This window comes from Crocodylus porosus, unplaced genomic scaffold (genome assembly GCF_001723895.1).
Source record: "Crocodylus porosus isolate Cpor-Errol unplaced genomic scaffold, CroPor_comp1, whole genome shotgun sequence".
NCBI lineage: Eukaryota > Metazoa > Chordata > Crocodylia > Crocodylidae > Crocodylus > Crocodylus porosus.
This window is the reverse complement of record NW_017728927.1, coordinates 177,134-195,550: the sequence shown is the minus strand read 5'-3', so window position 1 is coordinate 195,550 and position 18,417 is coordinate 177,134. Positions and strand designations below refer to the sequence as shown.

Sequence of the window (18,417 nt, the reverse complement as noted above, 5' to 3'; positions counted from 1 at the left end):
TTTCGCTTTCTTATCATTCGTGTGTTCTCTGGAGTAGCACTTTTAATTTCCTTCAAGAACTTTTCCTTTGCATTCACAACTTGGCTAACTGTTTGGCGCAAGCGGCCTAGTTTTCGGCCTATCTCGGCTTTCGACATGCCTTCCTCACTAAGCTTAATCATTTTTAGCTTTTGATTTAAAGTGAGAGACGTGCGACTCTTCCTTTCACTTGAACACTTAGAGGCCATTGCAATAAAACAAGGTATGCCTGTATTTGGATTATTTATGAAAAAGTTACAAAAGAAGCTTCTCTGCAGCTTAGCCCTGGTAAGAATAACCTCCCTTAGGTATTAATGTAGATACTTAAACATAAGACTTGCTTTTTAATTAACTATGTATCATGTGGGCTTTAGATATTCACACATTCTAGTCTCACTTATGCTGGTACAAATGAGGAGTAGCTTCATTCAAATCAGCTCTACAGTTGTAAAGAAATCAGAATTAGACACAAAAAAGAACATTAATGGTCAGCATCTAGTAATATGTGTTGCTATACATAGAACAAGAAAAACTGAAAGTGGCTGGATATCAAAACTGGAAAATGGAAAAAAATGAAATGTTTTTGAGGACAATAAGAATGCTGTGGGGTAGTATTGTTGTCCAAGGAAAAGATGCAAAGAAATCATTAGCATTAGTTGGAAGAGCATCAAGTAAATATGGGGTCAGATTTTCAAGGATGCCTATAGGATTTGGATATTCAACCATCAGAATCCCTTAGGTGCCATCAGAAAATTTAGCCTATGTATACAGATTCTTACATTTTGAATAGTTTGGGTTGCGTTGGTAAGCTGTCCAAGCTGACCCATCCTCAGGTGACTGGGGCAATCAGCTTAACAGTCCCTTTGAACCAATGGAGTAGTGTGGACAGGTCATATTGGTGCTTGGGATCTGACACAAAGGCCCGGAGGCATATTTTTATATGGGTTGGGTTAAATATTGTTAAAGCTGGTGAGTCTAACAACTGCCTTCACGTGGGATAAATAGGAGCAGTTAAGGCTATTGAAACCATAGCAGCCATCACCCAAAACATGAGCAAGTATCACTGACCAAAATGACCCATGCAAGGCATGTGACAGCTGAATGGTTTCCTGTACATCTGTGTGCTGGTGAAAAAAACCCAAGGAAACAAGAGAGAAAGGGCAGTAAGGCAGCTGCTGAAGCACTGGACTCTGAGAATTAAAAACTATGAAAGAAATTTTGGGTAAATGCTGCCTAGAATGGCCCCTGGATGGGGTCCTAGGAAACTCATCCTTGCTGTTTTGGTTCCACGTATGTTAAGGGAAAGAGGACTTTATATTTCCTTGGCAAATATGCAAGATTGTATCAAAGACAGCCCCATCATCACTATTTCATAACAGAAACAACCAGCAGGACCCCAGGTTTGGGCTAACTGGTCAGACAAGAAAAGGTTACTATATAGTTAAGCATTTGCCATCATTAAAGTGGGAAATTTCCTCTTTTATTCATCTCTGGAAAAGCTCAGTCCAGCTGTATAAAAAGTAACGGTCCCCGAGCAAATACTTTTCTGGGCTTAAATCAGAAGTAAAAGCTATCAAGTCTCAAACTGTCAGAAAGTGATTTCACCTAAAAGCACTGAAATTTCTACTTCTGTGGTACGAAGCAAAATATAGGGGAAAAGCTTGAGAGACCCAAGAGAGAAGGAATGACTCACCTCCTCCCCTTTACTGGAATATGGATTTTCTTATTAAGCCTTAAGAAAAGCTAAATTCTAAAAATGATTGGAAAAGGGTATAGGGAGAAAAACGCTGGAGCCATCTTGATTCTTTGCAATGCATAAAGAAAATCTGAGAGTTTTTAAAGGGTTTGGATTTTTTACTTTGGATTTCTGGCAATACATGTCAGAGATTGCAAGTTTATTTTTACTTCTTTCTGGCTGAGAATTTCTTGGTGCTCTGGAGAACTGAGGTTGGAGCATTCTTGATCATCAGGTTCAAGTGCTTTAATTTTTATGGGTAATTTAGGGTTTGTTTGTCATAGATGCTCCATCTTGGTGGCCCTCCTCTGGACCACTGTTTCAGGGTGGGACAGGATTTGACACATACTGTAGGGCAAACTCGCAAGTAGAAACTTCCCGTTTGGCTGATTATAACGTAGGGCAGGGCTGTCCAGCTGGTGGCTGTGGGCTGCATGTGGCCTGCAAGTGTTCAGTTGTGGTCCCTGAGCTCCAACCTGGTCCATTGCTCTGGCTGCAGCACCAGCTGGAAGCTCCAGCTCCCTGCCCATACACCCTCCCTCCCTACCAGAGCAGGGTGGTGCTGCACAGCACAGCCTTCAGTGGTGGGGAGCCTGCAGCCTAGGGTGCCTGAGTGGCATGATGCAGTGGCAGAGCTTGCAGTAGGGAAGCTAAGAGGGAATTGGGGGCACTGTGCAGCAGGGAGGCACAGGGAGCAGCAGCAGGGAGGGCACGCAGTGCAGAGGCATTGCAGGAAGCATGGGGGGGGGCACCTGTTGCAGTGGGGAGGTGCAGAGAGTACAGGTGCAGTGTGAGGGCATGGGAAGCAGCAACAAAGGGACACATCTTGTAGTGGAGGGCACACAGTGTAGCGGAGGCACGGAGAGCCTGTAGTGCAGCAGTGGGGTACAGGGAACAGCAGTCGGGACGTGGTGTAGCAGGGGGTGCATAGGGAGCAATAACGGGGGTCATGCGATGCAGCATAATGGGTGCCTGGGAGCATGGTACAGTGGGGAGGTGCCTGGGCACAGGATGCAGCAGCAGAGGGTAGGGGGTGCAGTGGGGGGGCAGCACTTGGGTGTTGAGTGCAGAGGGGGCATGCAGCCCCTGGGGACCATGGCTCCTGCTCTTGTGGCTGCTGCTAGGGTGGCCTGGGGGGCGTGCAGCCCCCAGCCACTTAGAAGTTGGAGAGCCCTAATACAAGAGATCCAAGGAGAGCTTGGCTTACTCTCTTAAAGCTTAATTTGGGCCCTACTGAAGTCAGTTTAGCCCCTGGTGAGTATCACAAAGGGAGCAGGTCTGCAGCAAATTTCACTTTTGGGTGACTTCCTCCAAATTCACGAGGTTTCTGTCAAAAACTCCTGGCCTTTTCACCCCTTGCAGTATCTTAGCCTAGCTAAGCACAGAGCCCTTTGCATTGGTTCCCTCAACCCAAGACCTTGCATGTCATTCCTGCTGTTTTCTGCAAGGCCGATGGATTGGAATGCTGGTGTTCCTGAAAAACGAATTTCTCTGCCCAAGGGTTCAACAGCAAATTGAGTTTTGGCTCTGCTCTGACTCCAGAGGGGTGCTGTGGGGATCTGCTTGTATTGATAAAGTGCCATATAAAGGTTCAGAATTATTTAGACTTGCATGCTAGGAGATTCACTCTTCGAAATTTGAAGGCAACTATGGGCCTGATAATATTGACAATTAGGCTTTTTCCTTTAGCTCATGGATCAATTCAATTCCTGCTCAAGTAAATGAAGGGACTTATATACTCTGTTTAGTGTGCCCTTGTCAAGTATGATTTGAAGGGACAGTCTTTGTTTTTCTTATGCTGAAACCACATCCACATGACGTTAGTGTGAGTTATTTCCCAAAAGATCACAAGTTGATTGCACAATGGAGCTTCATTTAGAAGGTGATACCAAATAAAAACAGCGATAGCAGTGGCCATAGCTATGGCTGTGTGTAACTTATCTCTTACAACCAGTTAACAAATGCATTATCACCCTCTCTACCTCTGATTCTCTATGTGAAGATCCATGTGACATCAGATGGGTACAAATTATATCCCTTTAATAAGTGAGACTGTACGTCTGGATGTGGGAGAAGTAACATGCACGGCTGTCCCTACGTGCCTCCTTCCCCTTGTCTTGTGGTTGTGTCACTGGTTAGGAGGCAGCTATTTCTCCTTTCTGGACGGGTAGCGAGTGATTCTCAGAGGAGCACCTGGGCTAAGCAGCAAGGCTTTGCAGAGGAGGAGCTTACCACAAGTGCAAGTAGAGGGAGTTGCTCCCTTGCAGCGACTCTGGGGCTGTAACTTGCACAATCCTCAGCCTGCAGTGTACAATTATTTGTAAGGAGTTTTTACACCTCTCCTTTGCAGGAGGAAGAACTTTGCTCAGTTTCTTTCACAATCAAGGTATTTAAAATCTTATCCATCAATTTTCTCATGGAAATCATCCCTTGTTGAGACACAGCCCATTCTGCAATTCAGCAGTTTCAAGGTAAATAATTTAATCCAGGATAAAGACAAACTTCCCCTAAAGAGTCTTGTAAGCCCTATCTAGTTAGTTTTCCTTCCGTCTTCTTGTCTCTTCCAATCCCTCCCCAATTTCACTTCTGTAGAAGGGGGATTTCTCTCTATTTAAGATTCATTTAAGGAAGTGTCCTTATCCCTAATGAGAAAGGATTGTGTTACATTTGTGTTTCAACAAGACTTCAAAAAGCTTTTATAGCTTATACAAAACATACACAATTAATATACATCAATGGCACCTTCTACACCAGGAGTAGGATTTAGTTGCCCCTGCATCCCTCCTAATAAGGGGAACGTTGCAGGTCTAGAGGAGGAGAGAGAAAGGGTAGAGGCCCCTGCTGCCTCCCTTTCCTTTTCTCATGGTCCCAGAGCAAGACTGGATTTCAGATATCTGAGCTCTATTCCTGGATATCTGAGACTTGGTGTGTGATTTGGGGTAAATCTGTTTGTGCAGTGTTTGCTTGTTTTTTTACTTTTGTTTCTCAAGTGAGAATCCTCCTTCCCTGCCCTGTACAGCTGTTTGTGAGGATGAATCCTTCAGTGTTTGCCAGTGCTTGGTTACCAGTGACAGAGGCCAGGCTGGTTCCTGGACTGACAGGCAAGCCAGGGATACGTCAAGTAGAAAATGCTGGTGTTTCATACATTTCACAGAAGGAAGAAACAGTTCTGAGAAGGGCCATGCTTGGAGATGTTTAAAATGTGGTCCAATCTATCCAACAGCTAAGAAGAAAGATTTTATAAACCAGAAATAGTCAATGCACCATGACATCACCAGTTCAGACATGTTCAAATACAGGCTATTCTTTAATTGCTCTCTCTTTTCTCATCTCGCCATGTTTCTTTTTAGATCCTGAAGACGTCTTTTCTTGCTTCTTTGGGTTCCCTTTGCCTGCTTGCTGTAGTATATCCTCTTTAAAATGCTTCTCTCATTCCTGTCTCCCATAAACCCCTTTAGCTCCCCTTACAACTCAAGGGGTTCACGCACACACAAGTTATTGCAAAATCACAGGTCTCATTTTTTCTTCTGATGTGACCGTTGTGCAGTGGGGTCCGTGCAGACTGACTTTACCCTCGTATGGAGCTTGCCGAAATCACGTAGCTTCTGCTGGCATACAGGGACAGGCAAGGCTTTCTTAGGGCGATGCATTTTATTGGACCAACTATATATGTAGCCGAGGATAAACTTAGACAAGCTCTCAAATGTAAGCCTCCTCAGAATGGTTTACATTCGAAAGCTTGTCTAACTTTATCCCTACTACACAGTCGGTTCGATGAAAAATCTTGCCCCGAGAAACCCTTTTCCCTCTCGTAATTTCTGGACCCTGGCGGCTGCATCCCCTTAACACCACTGCATGTAAGGCTGTCTCCAAACACAGGCGCTCCTCACTTTACGTCGTCCCGGTTAGCGTGATTACACCGCGGCTCTGTTGGAGAAGATGCTCGTTCAAAGTCCTGCGACGTTCACGTGTGACGCTGTTTGGTGGCAGCGGCCTACGGGCATCGCTACTGTGACGCAACTGGATTCCCTGAACATCGTTTTTCAAGAATGTAAGGAGGACGTGAAGCGAGGAGGAGTAGCCGCATCCCCTCGCTTCCCTCGGGTCCATCCCTCCTTCCCGAGCTGGTGATCTTTTCATTCTGCGCAGACCCAGCTGGCCACCTCAGGGGAGGACCCTTGGGACAAGCGAGGTTGTTAAAACCTCAGAGGCCTGGACAAGGTCCTTTGTCCAGCAAGGGAAACCAACCCCCCGCCCCGCCAAACCCTTGCTTTGAAGGCGCCCCCAGCGCCACTCCTCAGGCCTGGGCCCTGCGCGGTAACAGGTGGGCGGCGCGCGCGGCGCCGTTGGGCCCGGCCGGGGCGGGCCGCGTGAGGCGGAGTTTCCTGCCCCGCCGGGAGCCGCGTCACATGAGCCGGGTCTTGTGACCAGCCCCGAGCAGCCGCCGCCGCCGCCTCCACCACGTTGCCGCCGCGCAGGGCGGGGGTCGCTTTGCTGCATGCGCCGCCCGCGGCGGGAGGTCGGGCGCTGAGCGGGGCCGGGCTCGTCCCAGCATGGACAACAAGCCGCTGCTGCAGGACAGGCCCCCCGCCTACAGCCCGGCCGCGCACGACTACGGGCAGAGCAACTACGGCGCCATCCCCGGCGCGCAGCCCGGCTTCCAGCCGCCGCCGCCCTACCCCTACCCCGCGGCAGGTGGGTAGCGGCCGGGGCCGGGGCCGGGCGGGGAGTTGGAGCCCGGGAGAGCAGCGCCCGGCGGCCTGGCTGCCCCGCAGCCTGCCTCCCGCCCTCGGGAAGTGCCGGGTGTTTGTTGTGGCCGCAGGGAATCGCGGAGTAGAAGAGAGCCGCTCCTTGGGGCCCGGGATTGCGGCACGGTTATAGCTTTACCGTTGCTGGGGGCTTGCACATGGTTGGGTCCAGCCCCTCTGAGCTTGGGCAGGAAAGACTGTCATTGCTTTCGCGCTCTGCACTCCTCTTTTGAAATCCTCGGGTTTGTGTTGTGCATCGTGCTTGCCTGGCACCCTTGAGGGGGTCTGGGGGCACCTCAGGGGGTTGTGGTGCCCTGGCTGTGGGTCACTGGTTTGCCCGTGTTGAATGCTTGGCCTGGAGTGTAGAGCAAGCGGTGGTGAAGTTACAGGTGATACCCAGTCCCTTGCCATCCCCCACTGCTTGAGACCGCTGCTGAGGAGGGATGTTCTCCTTTACCTTGCTGCAGTTGTGCTTTGCTTTCTGGAAGATGCTCCTTAATCACCGAGTTGCTGTGCAGAAGGTCAGAGCCTGCCGTTGGTTTGAGGTGGGGTGCTGTTGTCGGGACAGTGCGCAGAGACTCACGGTAGCACCTGAATTTTGATTCCTTCTTTCCAAAGCCGCCTCCATCATATTACCTTCTGCTTGTATGTCTGTGCTCATGTAAATGCACTCGTGTTGGATCCTCAGCAGGTGAGCATGTCCACTGTTCTTGGCTGTGAGGTTGGTGGCACTTTGATCTAGTTAAACACAAACTAGGTAACATCACTGGCAGCTTTTCATCTTGGATCATCCCCCCCCCATTTGCAAAATTAGTGATTAGGTTCAAAGGGAAAAATCATGTGCTTAGTACTTGGGCTCTGATCCTGTAAAGATTCAAGTACGTGCTTGACATTGTGAACTGTGATTTGGTCCACTTGATTTTTGGTGTTTGTGCTTGAATCTCTTAAAAAGTTGAGCTTAAAAATGATACATAGCAGTTCAGAGTGTACTTGCCTGCAAAAAACCCAGCTGTTGTTCTCAGTTACTGATTCCTGCCCTCCATCCCCCCCCCCGCCCCGAGTTAGTATATTTTTCTGCGATTTGCTAGGGAAGAAAGCAGAAGTAGAGTTTTTCTGAGAAGTTTATTAAATGTGCCTTGGGTGTGCCCTCCAATTTGGTAGTACGTTGATGACATTGTTGTATAGAGTTTGTCATTGCTTTTCTAATGCGTGCACGGTAACTATTTGTAAAGTTGTTTATGCTTTTAAATACATATATTAAAAACACAGTTTGCATACTAGTTGGGCTGATTGGGTTTTCCAGGAGACTTCATTTCTTATTGTGCTCCTCCATTTCCTTTTCACTGTATCCTGCCTCCCCTGTGTTTGTATTAGTTGCAGTTTAACTTGGCTAGAAAGTATCTGGCTAGAAAGAGAGGGGCACATTTTGTCTCAGCTGGTACGTGTGCCTTGGTGGGACAGATAGCTAATAAATAACCACCAGACTTGAAAGTTGTGACCGTTGTTCAGCTGAACTGTTTTCCCTTTTTCCCCCCCCTTCCTCTTTTCTGATAGGATTTTGAAGACTTTTCAAGCTGAGTGCTTAAAGTTAATTATTAGCTTTCTGTGCAGTTTAGGCTGAAGTTGCATTGCATATTCAGGTCTGTAAAGTCCTTTTGCTCGGAGATAGGCTGTTTTAAGTGTTCTAGCTCAACCTTTGATACAAGCTATTGTGTATGAGCTCCCAAATCCTGAGCCAAACACTTCAGGAGTCAGTCTTGCTGCACACTGAGTTTCTTGAGTCGTGTCCAGATGGCAAGTCCTTTTGTTCATTTTAACCAGATTCTCTAGCATCTGGTGTGTTTCCTTTGTGGAAGGATGGACCTTGTTTCCCACTTTGTCATTGGCTGATGGAATTTTTGCTGCCCCTTTTGTTTCTTGTTTTAAATATGTGAAGATTTCATACCCAATAATTCACTTGCATTTCTTTTATTTCTAGGATATGGTGTTCCACCAGGCCCGCCGCAGCATAACTGTCCCAATACGTACACCATCATTCAGCAGCCTACTACCACCACCTCTGTTGTAGTAGTTGGAGGCTGTCCTGCCTGCAGGTACAGTTATTCTTTTCACTTGCTTAGTTTTTTTTAAATAGATTCAGTCCTATTTATATACGTCTATCCTCAAAATGAGGTACTTTAGTTTTAAATGGATATTATTACTGAATTAGTTGAATTAAGTAATTAAGTCAGATGCTTTGACTCAGCCTGTCAGAAGTGCTTGCCAGCTGGTAAGAGAAATAGATTTGTGTCAGTATAAATCCATTTTTTGTCATGGAGGGGACATAATGTTTTTTGTAGCCTAAGCAATATTTTAATAGAAAAATTTGTCTAGGTTTTGGCCAGTATTTGGGGGAGGGGGAGAAGTTTGTTCCATACATTTGGTTTGAGACTTTTGCGTAGCTTGCATAGCTCTTAAGAAAACCTGAAATGTCCATTCCCTGTCACTACTGAACAAATGCCCAAGAATGGGCAGTTTTCTATTTTAGTATGGGTTTGCACTTTTGAATTGCTGAAACATCTATCCTGCTAAGAGAAGTACATTTTGAAGAGAGGGGAGGTTTACTTGCTGCAGAAGAATTGGTAGATTAACAGACACGAGTTGGTGCGAATCCAAGATGAGACATGAGATTCAGAGGAAACAGATGCAAGCTTTTTCCTTTTTAATTACAACAAACAAACAAACACTCTCACAATCTGCCCTTTGGAAACTAGCAAGAGCAGTGGTAAAAAAATAAGATCCTAGAAAATAAGATGGGGAGCATGCAACCCTATATGTGCATTTTGTATTCTTACTTGTAATATTTTTGTTCAATTCCATCCATTCCTGCTGCAAAAGAATAGAACAGAAAGAGGGTGTTAAGTGAGGAGTGATATCAGATTGCTTCTGGATGATGTGGTGTTTTTTTTTTTTGGATCAGTCTTAGGATCTGATTGTAACACAGTGAAAAGGGCTACAGTTCTTTATTTTACAGTAGGGGTGGATAGGAATTGTACTTAGCACTCTGCAGGGCTGAATGCTTCTGAAGCTGTTGAAAATAGGCAAGGCCATCCCTAGAGGGGGGCGATTTGGGCGATCACCATGGGCCCTGTGCGTTGCGGGGGGCCCCATGGAGCCAGGTGGAGTGGTGCGGTGACTCTGTGCTGCTGCTGGCTTCGCTTCTGGCACTCCCTCCCATTCCCCTGCTGAATCTGCCGCCAGCTTCCTTGCATCTGGGCATGGGGCCCTGTGCGGGCTGATTTGCCCTGGGCCCTGCACCCTCTCTGAAAATAGGCATTTAGGATTGGCATCCACCAGAATACCCTGAATGGTATTAAGTTTCAGGATGATGAATGAATCTTGCCACAGTGTCAAAATGATGTGGTCTGAGGCATCCTTTGGCCTTGGTGGGATAGAGGGGTTAAAGCTTGTCTTTGGGAAGATGGATAGAAAGGATTGATGCTTTTAGAATGTGTATTTAATAAAAGGATAACTAGTATGACTTGTTACGTAGGGATATGGTAGATTCTGTCCCTGAAGTCTCTTTAAAACACAGGTTGGATAGCATTTTAAAAAGATGCTCCAGCTGAAGCAGAGAGTGATGCAAGATTTACTGGCTAATTCTGTTGCCTGTGTTGCGCAGGAGGTCGGTTGTTTCGGGAATGCATTCAGGAAATGAATCCCTGGGACCCCTGTTAACCATGTGACTGATAGTGTTGACATTATGCGGTGTCAACAATGTTGCAGTGGTTGCAATGTTGCAGTGGAGAGCTTGGACAAAACCTTATTGTGTTTGGCATCAGATGGTTTGTGATACGGCTGAAGAAGACAACAGGCTGCATCTGCTTTGACTAACCAAAGAATTAATAGTATTATATCTGAAGCACAGGTCAAAAAAAGGGATAGACATAAAACATAACCCACTTAGGAAGCATAGGGGAGGAAGTCCTGTGCTAGGGCGACTAATACTTTCTTATTTGGTCTTCCCTGCCTCTTTGTAGCTTGGGAGCAGAGCTTTGAATCCTCCTGCCTGACTTCTGAAAAACTCTGCAGTAGTGCTGCTTTTAGTTCCCTGGCCTGGAGATGTACATTATATGTGGAATGATATACTTATTTACATAGTACACTGGGTTGAACAATGTGGGATGCTTAAGAGGGTACCAGGCTATTGTATTACAAAAAACTTATGGAATATTTAAAAAAAAAAAAAAAAAGTGCCAAGCCAGCTTTTCTCTCACCTTCATCATTGTCCTTAAGTGGCATTACCGGAAAGGGCTTGCCATTGCAAGATAAACCACATAATGATTCATGTTTGTAGCTTTTTGCTTGCAGCCTTGGGGAAATTGAACTTTGAGGAGTGCTACTACCAGCTTGTGAATTTGTCTTCATATATAGTTGCGGGATGCAACTTCCTTGGTGCTGTGTTGGGAAAGACTGCCTATGCAAATTGAAATAAATTACCTCCACTCAAAATGTTCCTGTGAAGATCAAGTACATGCAGTCCTTGTCTGCCTTCTGGATCATATTCTACTTCACTGGCACATGTCTTGCTCTCATGAGTAATTATCCTGGGATGACAGGTTAACATAGCCTAGTATTATAGAACGTGGCAGCCTAAAATTAAAGTGGCCAGAATCCAGAAGTGGTTGATGGTGGTCAATGTGTGTATGTGTTTCTGGTTAAGTGTATAGGAAATTCTCCCACCCTCTGAAGGTATACAGACACCGTCCAAAATGGGAGGGGATTCTCTTGTGCATTTTACTTCTGGCCTAGGCATGGGAGAGCATTTTTGCCAGCCAAATATTCATAATTCCATTGGGTCAGTGCATTTAAAGCTGCATGGAGCCACTGCTGATTCCAGTGCCTACACATATATTCCCTGTTTGCTTTGTCATAAATCCAGAGGCCCCCAACAACCCTGTTGGCTCAGGCCCAGAAAACATGCAACCACCTATTTTCTCTCCTTTTCTAATCCAACCCCAATCTGTAGAATCCTTTGCAAGTAGAAAACCAGACAGATTTTTATTGAGCAGTAAGCTTTTTGGGGAATCCCTTTTCAAAATGAAAAGATGTTTAAGGAGCACTCTTAACTAATCCTGCTTTTAAACTGTTTTATGCCCCAGAATTGCTTGCCCTGACAGCTGCAGATTCTTGCCACGTGTGGGTTTTTTGTTTTAAATATTTATGTTGGAAAATGAAATCAAGAGACTTATTTAGTTAGTTTCACTTTCATTTTTCTGGTATTGCAGCTTTTGGGTGGGGAAACAACAGGGAATATTTCTTTGTGTGAAAAGCAGTTTGCATTGCCTGCATGTGTTAAATCTAAAAAATTGTGACCGTTTTTCCTGGTCTAAGGCTTGCTAACACCTGTTCTGTTGTAACCTGGGCTGGATCCTGTACCTGCTGCCTTTCCAAAGCAGTGCAAATCTGGTTTAAGAACCAGTGCAGTAATTCTCATGCCTAGCCCCAGTTGCTTTCTGCAGCCCCAGCTCTTGTGGCAGCAGAAGGCCTTGTAGCCAGAATGCTACTGCTGATCCCACTTGGGGGCTAAATTGGCCTGTTGTCCCAATAAAGATGGCATGTATTTTGATTTAGCTTAAAGATCAAAGTTGAAAACTCAAGAAGTTAAATGGGGATTTAGCTCTTTTTAAATGTTCTTAGACACATTTAGGGAAATGGGTGAAGTTCACATTTCCAGTAACACCTGATACTCAGTAATAAACATGCAGTTGTGTTTTGTGAGTGAAACCACCTTCGGGTTTCCATGTAAGATTGTTATTGATGCAGTTAATATAGCAATAGGGGCTGCTGCACTGTAGCAAAAGCAAGACCTGACTGAGAAAAAAACACACATTTTTCAATTTGTTTTGCATACATTTCAGTTTGTGCTGTACTGTGCAGCCTGATACATCCCTGTTATGTGTTAACAGTGGTGCTTTGCTACATTTTGGCCACAGCAGTTGGAACACAGAATATACTGAAGGCTTATACAAAGTCTAGCCAAAGAAAGTTGATGTAGCAAATTCAGCCATTGTAGTTAATTCAGTAAGAACACTAGAGTGGTAATCTAGGAAGAACGCTAGTGGGTTTGTGCCTTTCTTACAACAGTGGATATGAAGGATTTGATAGAGAGACAGATGATTGGGTGGTAAACCTCAGTTGGGTCACAAGTGACAGCTGAGCACAGCCAGTTCAGAACTTTCCTCTGGGATTTGCATTCTTCTGAGACCATCTGGCTTAAGAGGAATAAATTAAACAGTTGGGTATTTTGCTAATAAAAGTCTTTCAGACAGGCCTGGTTAATTGCACAAATGCCTTGTTTAATAGGCTTCTATAAAAATACTGACTTAGAACTGGGCTCCCAGGCTTTAATGCAAATGATTCCCTTCTTTGGATACTAGAATGCCTGAGCCAATGGAGGGACCCTTGTCCAGGTATCGGTGTATAATGGCAAGGTTGTACAGAGGGGAAAAGAGCTTTTTACCTATTGGGTCCTTGTATGAATCTGGCTCATCGCATAAGTGACCAGAGCTCGTACTAATTTGATGGCACATGAGAAATTAGATGCTAAGAATTGTTCCGTACCAAGCAGCCCGAGTCCTCCTTACATAGACCGTTGTGTTTGGTCCATGCATTTAACATCTTGGCAAAGCAGCCGAGGAGTTCAACAGGGAGGACTGAAGCCACGGAAGTTGTCTCTTCAGGGGCTGCAGTGCATGGGTTTTCCATAGCGCCAGTCCTTTTTTAACAATTCCGGTGTCCTAGAATCTTGCCCTAACAGCATGCATGCAGGTAATCCTGGCTTTCACTCATGGGGAAATCTGCACAGAAGTCAAGTTCCCTCCCTGCTTGGGAGAACCAAACACAGCCTCTTTGGTTACCTGACAGCCTTTGTGCATCTCTTTCTGCTTTTTAAGGGGTAAAGAAGCTGATCGAGATGGGTAGTAAACAACAAATTCTCAAATATCTTAATTCGGCCTTCAGCATAAAAGTACTATGCTGTTATTTAAAGGGTAGTAATTTATGTGTACCTGGAATCCTTTGCTCCTGGAGCTCTGGCCCCTTGTGTGTCCTTAAGATACTGATATCCTGAGCCTTGACTTCAAGATAATGTTTATCTAAATGTTTAATTATCCTTATTGACAGTCATTTGAAACGAAATGACTTTTCTTCACTGCTTGAGCAGCTGTAGCACAGCCTAAATCTGAGATGCGGTGTGCAGTATAAATAAACCTTCCCTTTTTAGATTTGGGAAGTGGTGTAGTTTTTAAATCACCTTAAATCTGCTTATGCTGTAGGACAAAATTTACTTTTAGTTAGATTAATAAATCTGCTGATTTGAGTACAGTTAAGTCCCTCTCTGCTCTTGTGGCTCAGGTAGTACACGTAAAACAAATGCTAAATTCCTTGCAATCTGTGACTCCTCCTGAAGTAGTTTCCCCTTCTAAATTGAGCAACTGGCTAGGACAAGGCAGTGACTGCATAGACACACTTCACTTATAATTAGATGGTGACATTGAAGCAACAGGTGTCAGAAAATATCCACATAGTGGCTATGTAGTGAGCATACTGCTAGAGACGAGCCTTTGTTACGAGAGCTGACCCTGAAATAATAGGCTTGTTGTAGGGGAGGCCACCCAGCATGGTCTGCTCCCGTTCTGCTTCCCCAGTGGCAAAGTGCCAAATGCAGTTGGCTTAGCTACCTAACTGGGAGCCACATCCACGTTTCTCCTCTGTTCCCGGCACTGGGATGCTTTGACATTTTCAGTGTCTTATACTGCCACTGACAGAGCTGCCAGTTCTGTGTCAGAGGTTGGGTATGGCTATGTCTGCTTTTTTACTAGTAAAATGTTGTGCCGTTTGCAGTGCTAAAGAGGTATTTCAAATAACTCGGGTGGTGGAGGGGGAAAAGAGGGTGAGGATAGGGAAGCTCAAAACAAGACTCAGTTAATACAGCAAGGACACTTGCTGAGCAGTAGAATCAGGTCTTGCAAGCTTGCTCTTAAGAGGGTTAATTTCAAGAGCTTGGACCGCAACCATCCATTCTCCGGCTTGTAGTCATTCAGGGCTGACCAGAAATGCATGAGATCTATCAAGGTATTTGTTTAATCATTGTATTTGTTTTGTATTCCTTACTTTGATCTAGCCTTGAATGGCCTTAAGGTCTCAAAGTATGGAGAGAAATGGATGTATAGTTATGGAAGGATATGGAAACAATGTTTTAAAATGGTATTCTCAGCACTTATTACATAATAAGTGCCTACATGTCTGATAGGAACACTGAATGCATGTGAATGAGGAAAAGATACTATTAATATAATGCTAAGATCACACAATTGGGACATGCAAGGACTTTAAACTTGGTATGTATCATATATCCGAAGCAGAGGGTATGTTGCTCTTGAAAACTCATTACCTTAAGTGTATAACATGAGCTGGCTAAAAGGGGGCTTGACCTTTTTTCCTCTTCTAGCAAGCAGATGGATGTTCAACCCTGAAAACTGAAGCACTCCAATTGACTAGTCAATCTAGAAAATGCAAGCGTAATACATATTTTTTTAGGCCAGAATAGAGGTCTTTGCATACAGAGAGACACAGACACTATATGCCATATAGCCAGGCCACTCCTTCCTATTTTGTTAAATTTCAAAACTCCCTGAAGCAATTGCCATTGACTAGCAGTTCTTGTGAGTTCTTAGTGCTTCCATAAATGAGACTTGTTATAATGAGGTGCTTAACCGGAGATTGGAGAATCTAACTTACAGCTCGCAGACATGAATATTTTGGCCTTCTCTATCTCCCCCACCCCCCGGGTATAGTCCAGCTCTGCCTAAATAGCTGTTGGAAATCTTTTAGTATTTGAGGCTGTCCTTGTAGTCTCATGTCTTTAGGTAAATGAAAAGTATTGAAAGCTCTTTAATGGAAGGAAGGCAATACTGGACCTTGGACATAACAATTCAGAAAGTTAAAGGCTTGTATTCTCTGCAGATCTTTCTTTCTAGTCTTCTAATTTAGGTGACTGAACTAAAATAAGGCTGTTGAGAAATCTAGCCACTGCATGGTAAGAAAACAGGATAATATATACAGATGCTGCTGCTGGAGCTGATGGTGCAGATTGTTTCGGGGATAGTTAATAGTCTAGTGTTGTCAAAATGGGTCTTGTCAAGGGAAACAGCTGGGGTTGAGATGACCAAATAGAGAACCTCTCTCCCTTTGCTTATAAGGCTGTCTAATTGAAGCTTCCCTGCTCTGGAGCAGAACGTTTTGAACTTTGGCTCTGCGTCTTTCTGTGGGTGGCAGCCAGCTTTCAGGCAGTTGGGTGCACTGATGCTGAGTCTGGTGTAGGATTTAGCTGTTCTTGAGACTGCTGGGCAGGGGGGGCAGAGTTGTGTCAGAGTTTACCACATGATGATATTTCTTTCAGGCTCATACTGGGTCCATCTCAGTCAGTACTTCATCTTGCAGTGGCTTTCAGGGCCCCTCTGCATTATGGGGATCAAGGGAAGGCTCAGACATTGCTCCCATTGTCTGAGTGATTCTGGGCTTGAGCCACCTCTGGAGCAGAACTTTGACATTTTTGTTTTTCTGGACACTTGCAGATAGGTCTGGATACCCTGTGTACAGAAGATGCTTGCTTTTCAACACTGGGTCCTTCCTTGTGGCTGTTAGGAACTATCTGGCTGGGTTGCTTTGCTAGTGAGTTGTGTGTGCAGGGAAGATGCAAGGTATGAGGCATGAGTCAGTGACTGGCCCCACTCCAAAATTGTTTGCCTGACCAGACCACAGCAACCTGGTTTTTTCTACCTGTTAACAGACATTGTTGTGTTTGTAGCTGGTAGGGCTTGGATTAGGCATTCCAGGAGTTGCATTAGAAATGCTTTGTGGACACATGGCTTGTCATCTATGGAGTCTTTTGTAGATAACTGTTACCTTAAAGCTTTGGTTGGTAGAGGTGCAGAAAAGGGTATTCCTTTGTACATCTGGTTCTGTCTCCTTGTTTAAGGAGACTATTTATAATGCTGACCGGTGTGTTCTTATGGCATCGGATGCATAGACATATGAGTTGTTGAAAAATTTTTGGATAAGGAAGTCTAGCAGACTGCATCATGAAGATTTCCAAGCCTGTATCCCAGAAACATTTGGTGGGTTAGTTGAGGTTTACGATAGTCTAGGATCATTCCTGGGATCACTCTCGTTGATGGCTTCTGAATGTGGTGTTTTGGGTTGGAGTAAGATTGTTTCTCCTCTGGTGTAACCATGTGATGAAAAATTAGTTACTTGACTCAAGTAGAGTGATCTTCCTCCGTTCAACCAGGTAGAAGGGTATGACCAACCCTGCATTTTTCGTCTACAGAGTTTTAAAAAGATTAACTCTCATGACTGCAAACACTTGGTGAATGCTGCATGTACTAAGGAAGGAGTGACGGACTGAAGCTTGTCTTTCTTAGGAACCTAATGTTTCTCCTCTGAGCCAGATATAGCAAAAGATGAAAATCATCTAAAAAGAAGAACCTTAAACATTGAATCTTGATGATCTGATGATGAGGAAGTTCATGGAAGTTCAAATTCATTCCAGATTTGAATTGGTGGATTAACCTGTTGAAATGTCAAAGACCCAGGATGAGACACCAATACTCTCCCTTTTTGGATTTAGAAAATAAGGAAAGTAAAAAGCCCTATCCTAGAAGCTCAGGGCATCTTTTCCACTCCTCTTATTGCAACAGCATTTTCTATATTATTTTGCAATTTTTTACTTCATTTTTTTCAGAAAGGAATGAAAACCAACAATTCTGGAATTCCCCAAGGTTGAAGTGGGGCTGGTGAGGAAATGAATAAAGCTCCTTAGAAGGTTTGGCTCGACTCTCCACTGTAGTGTGAAACCTGCTGTCAAGAGGGTATCAGAGATGAGAATGGGGTGGTGGATCATCTGGCAGCTCTCTGGTTTCAGTGCCCTCTTCTGTCCCATTATAAGTAGAAAGGGCTGCTGCCCAAAAGAGGCCTGTGGTCTGTCGTGCTTTCTTGGAAGAGAGAGTAGAACATACAGTAGAGAATGAGCAGCAGCAGCGCTAGAGCTTACAGACTGTTCAACTCAATGGGAAGATGGTCTCTGGGTTCCTGGGTAACCCATTGACTGGAGTCCAGGTGACATTTGCATGGCCCAGTCAATAGCGTTGGGGAAGGAACTGGATGTTTCAAAGCAGCCTCCCTGGAAGCTGGTTATTGGCTGCTCCTCTAGTACGTTCCTGTGCTGTGTGTCTACCTAAAATAGTGGCAGCTTGACACTGCACTAATGCTTTTTTTGGCAAAAAAACATTTTTCTGTGGGAAACTCCCCTATTGGAGGCTAACCAACTTCTCTGCCCCTGTTGCTTGAGTATTTACTGAATCAAAAAGGGACTAACAGATGGTTGGATCTTTATGCTGATGTGTGTGCTCATGAGAGGACACCCAGGCATTCAGTGCAGCCACGACAGTGCTGGCTAGAAGAATCTGATTTGTTCATGTACTTGCACCAAGAGTAGAATCCATGTGGACAGTTGCTCAAAGAAGCATCATGTCTTTTAAGGTCCTTAGACTGTTCTAACAAAGGTACCTCACTTGGGGAAATAAAATTACAAATGCTTCAAATAATCACTGCTAGTATAAACTCTAATCCTGCGTCAGGAGTGCTTTGTAGATGGACATGGAACAACTTGAGCATCAGAATGTTGAGAATATTATACAGCATAGTTTGTCCTATATCTGAAATGCATCTGAGTTGAAATGCAGTTTCATAGATTTCATAGACATCAGGGCTGGAAGGGACCTCAGAAGATCATCGAGTCCAGCCCCCTGCCCAAAGGGCAGGAAGTCAGCTGGGGTCATAGGATCCCAGCAAGATAAGCATCCAATTTGCTCT

At 44.8% G+C, this 18,417-nt stretch overlaps 1 protein-coding gene across 1 annotated transcript in view; it reads left to right on the top strand.

Annotated features, from left to right (window-relative positions):
* The first annotated feature begins 6,200 nt into the window (after positions 1-6,200).
* BRI3 (brain protein I3) overlaps positions 6,201-18,417 on the top strand; it is a 21,053-nt gene continuing 8,836 nt past the window's right edge. The window contains exons 1-2 of the mRNA XM_019541757.1: positions 6,201-6,448; positions 8,480-8,594. Of these exons, the coding sequence (XP_019397302.1) occupies positions 6,307-6,448; positions 8,480-8,594 (257 nt within the window). The 5' untranslated portion in view covers positions 6,201-6,306. The remainder of the gene's footprint in view (positions 6,449-8,479; positions 8,595-18,417) is intronic.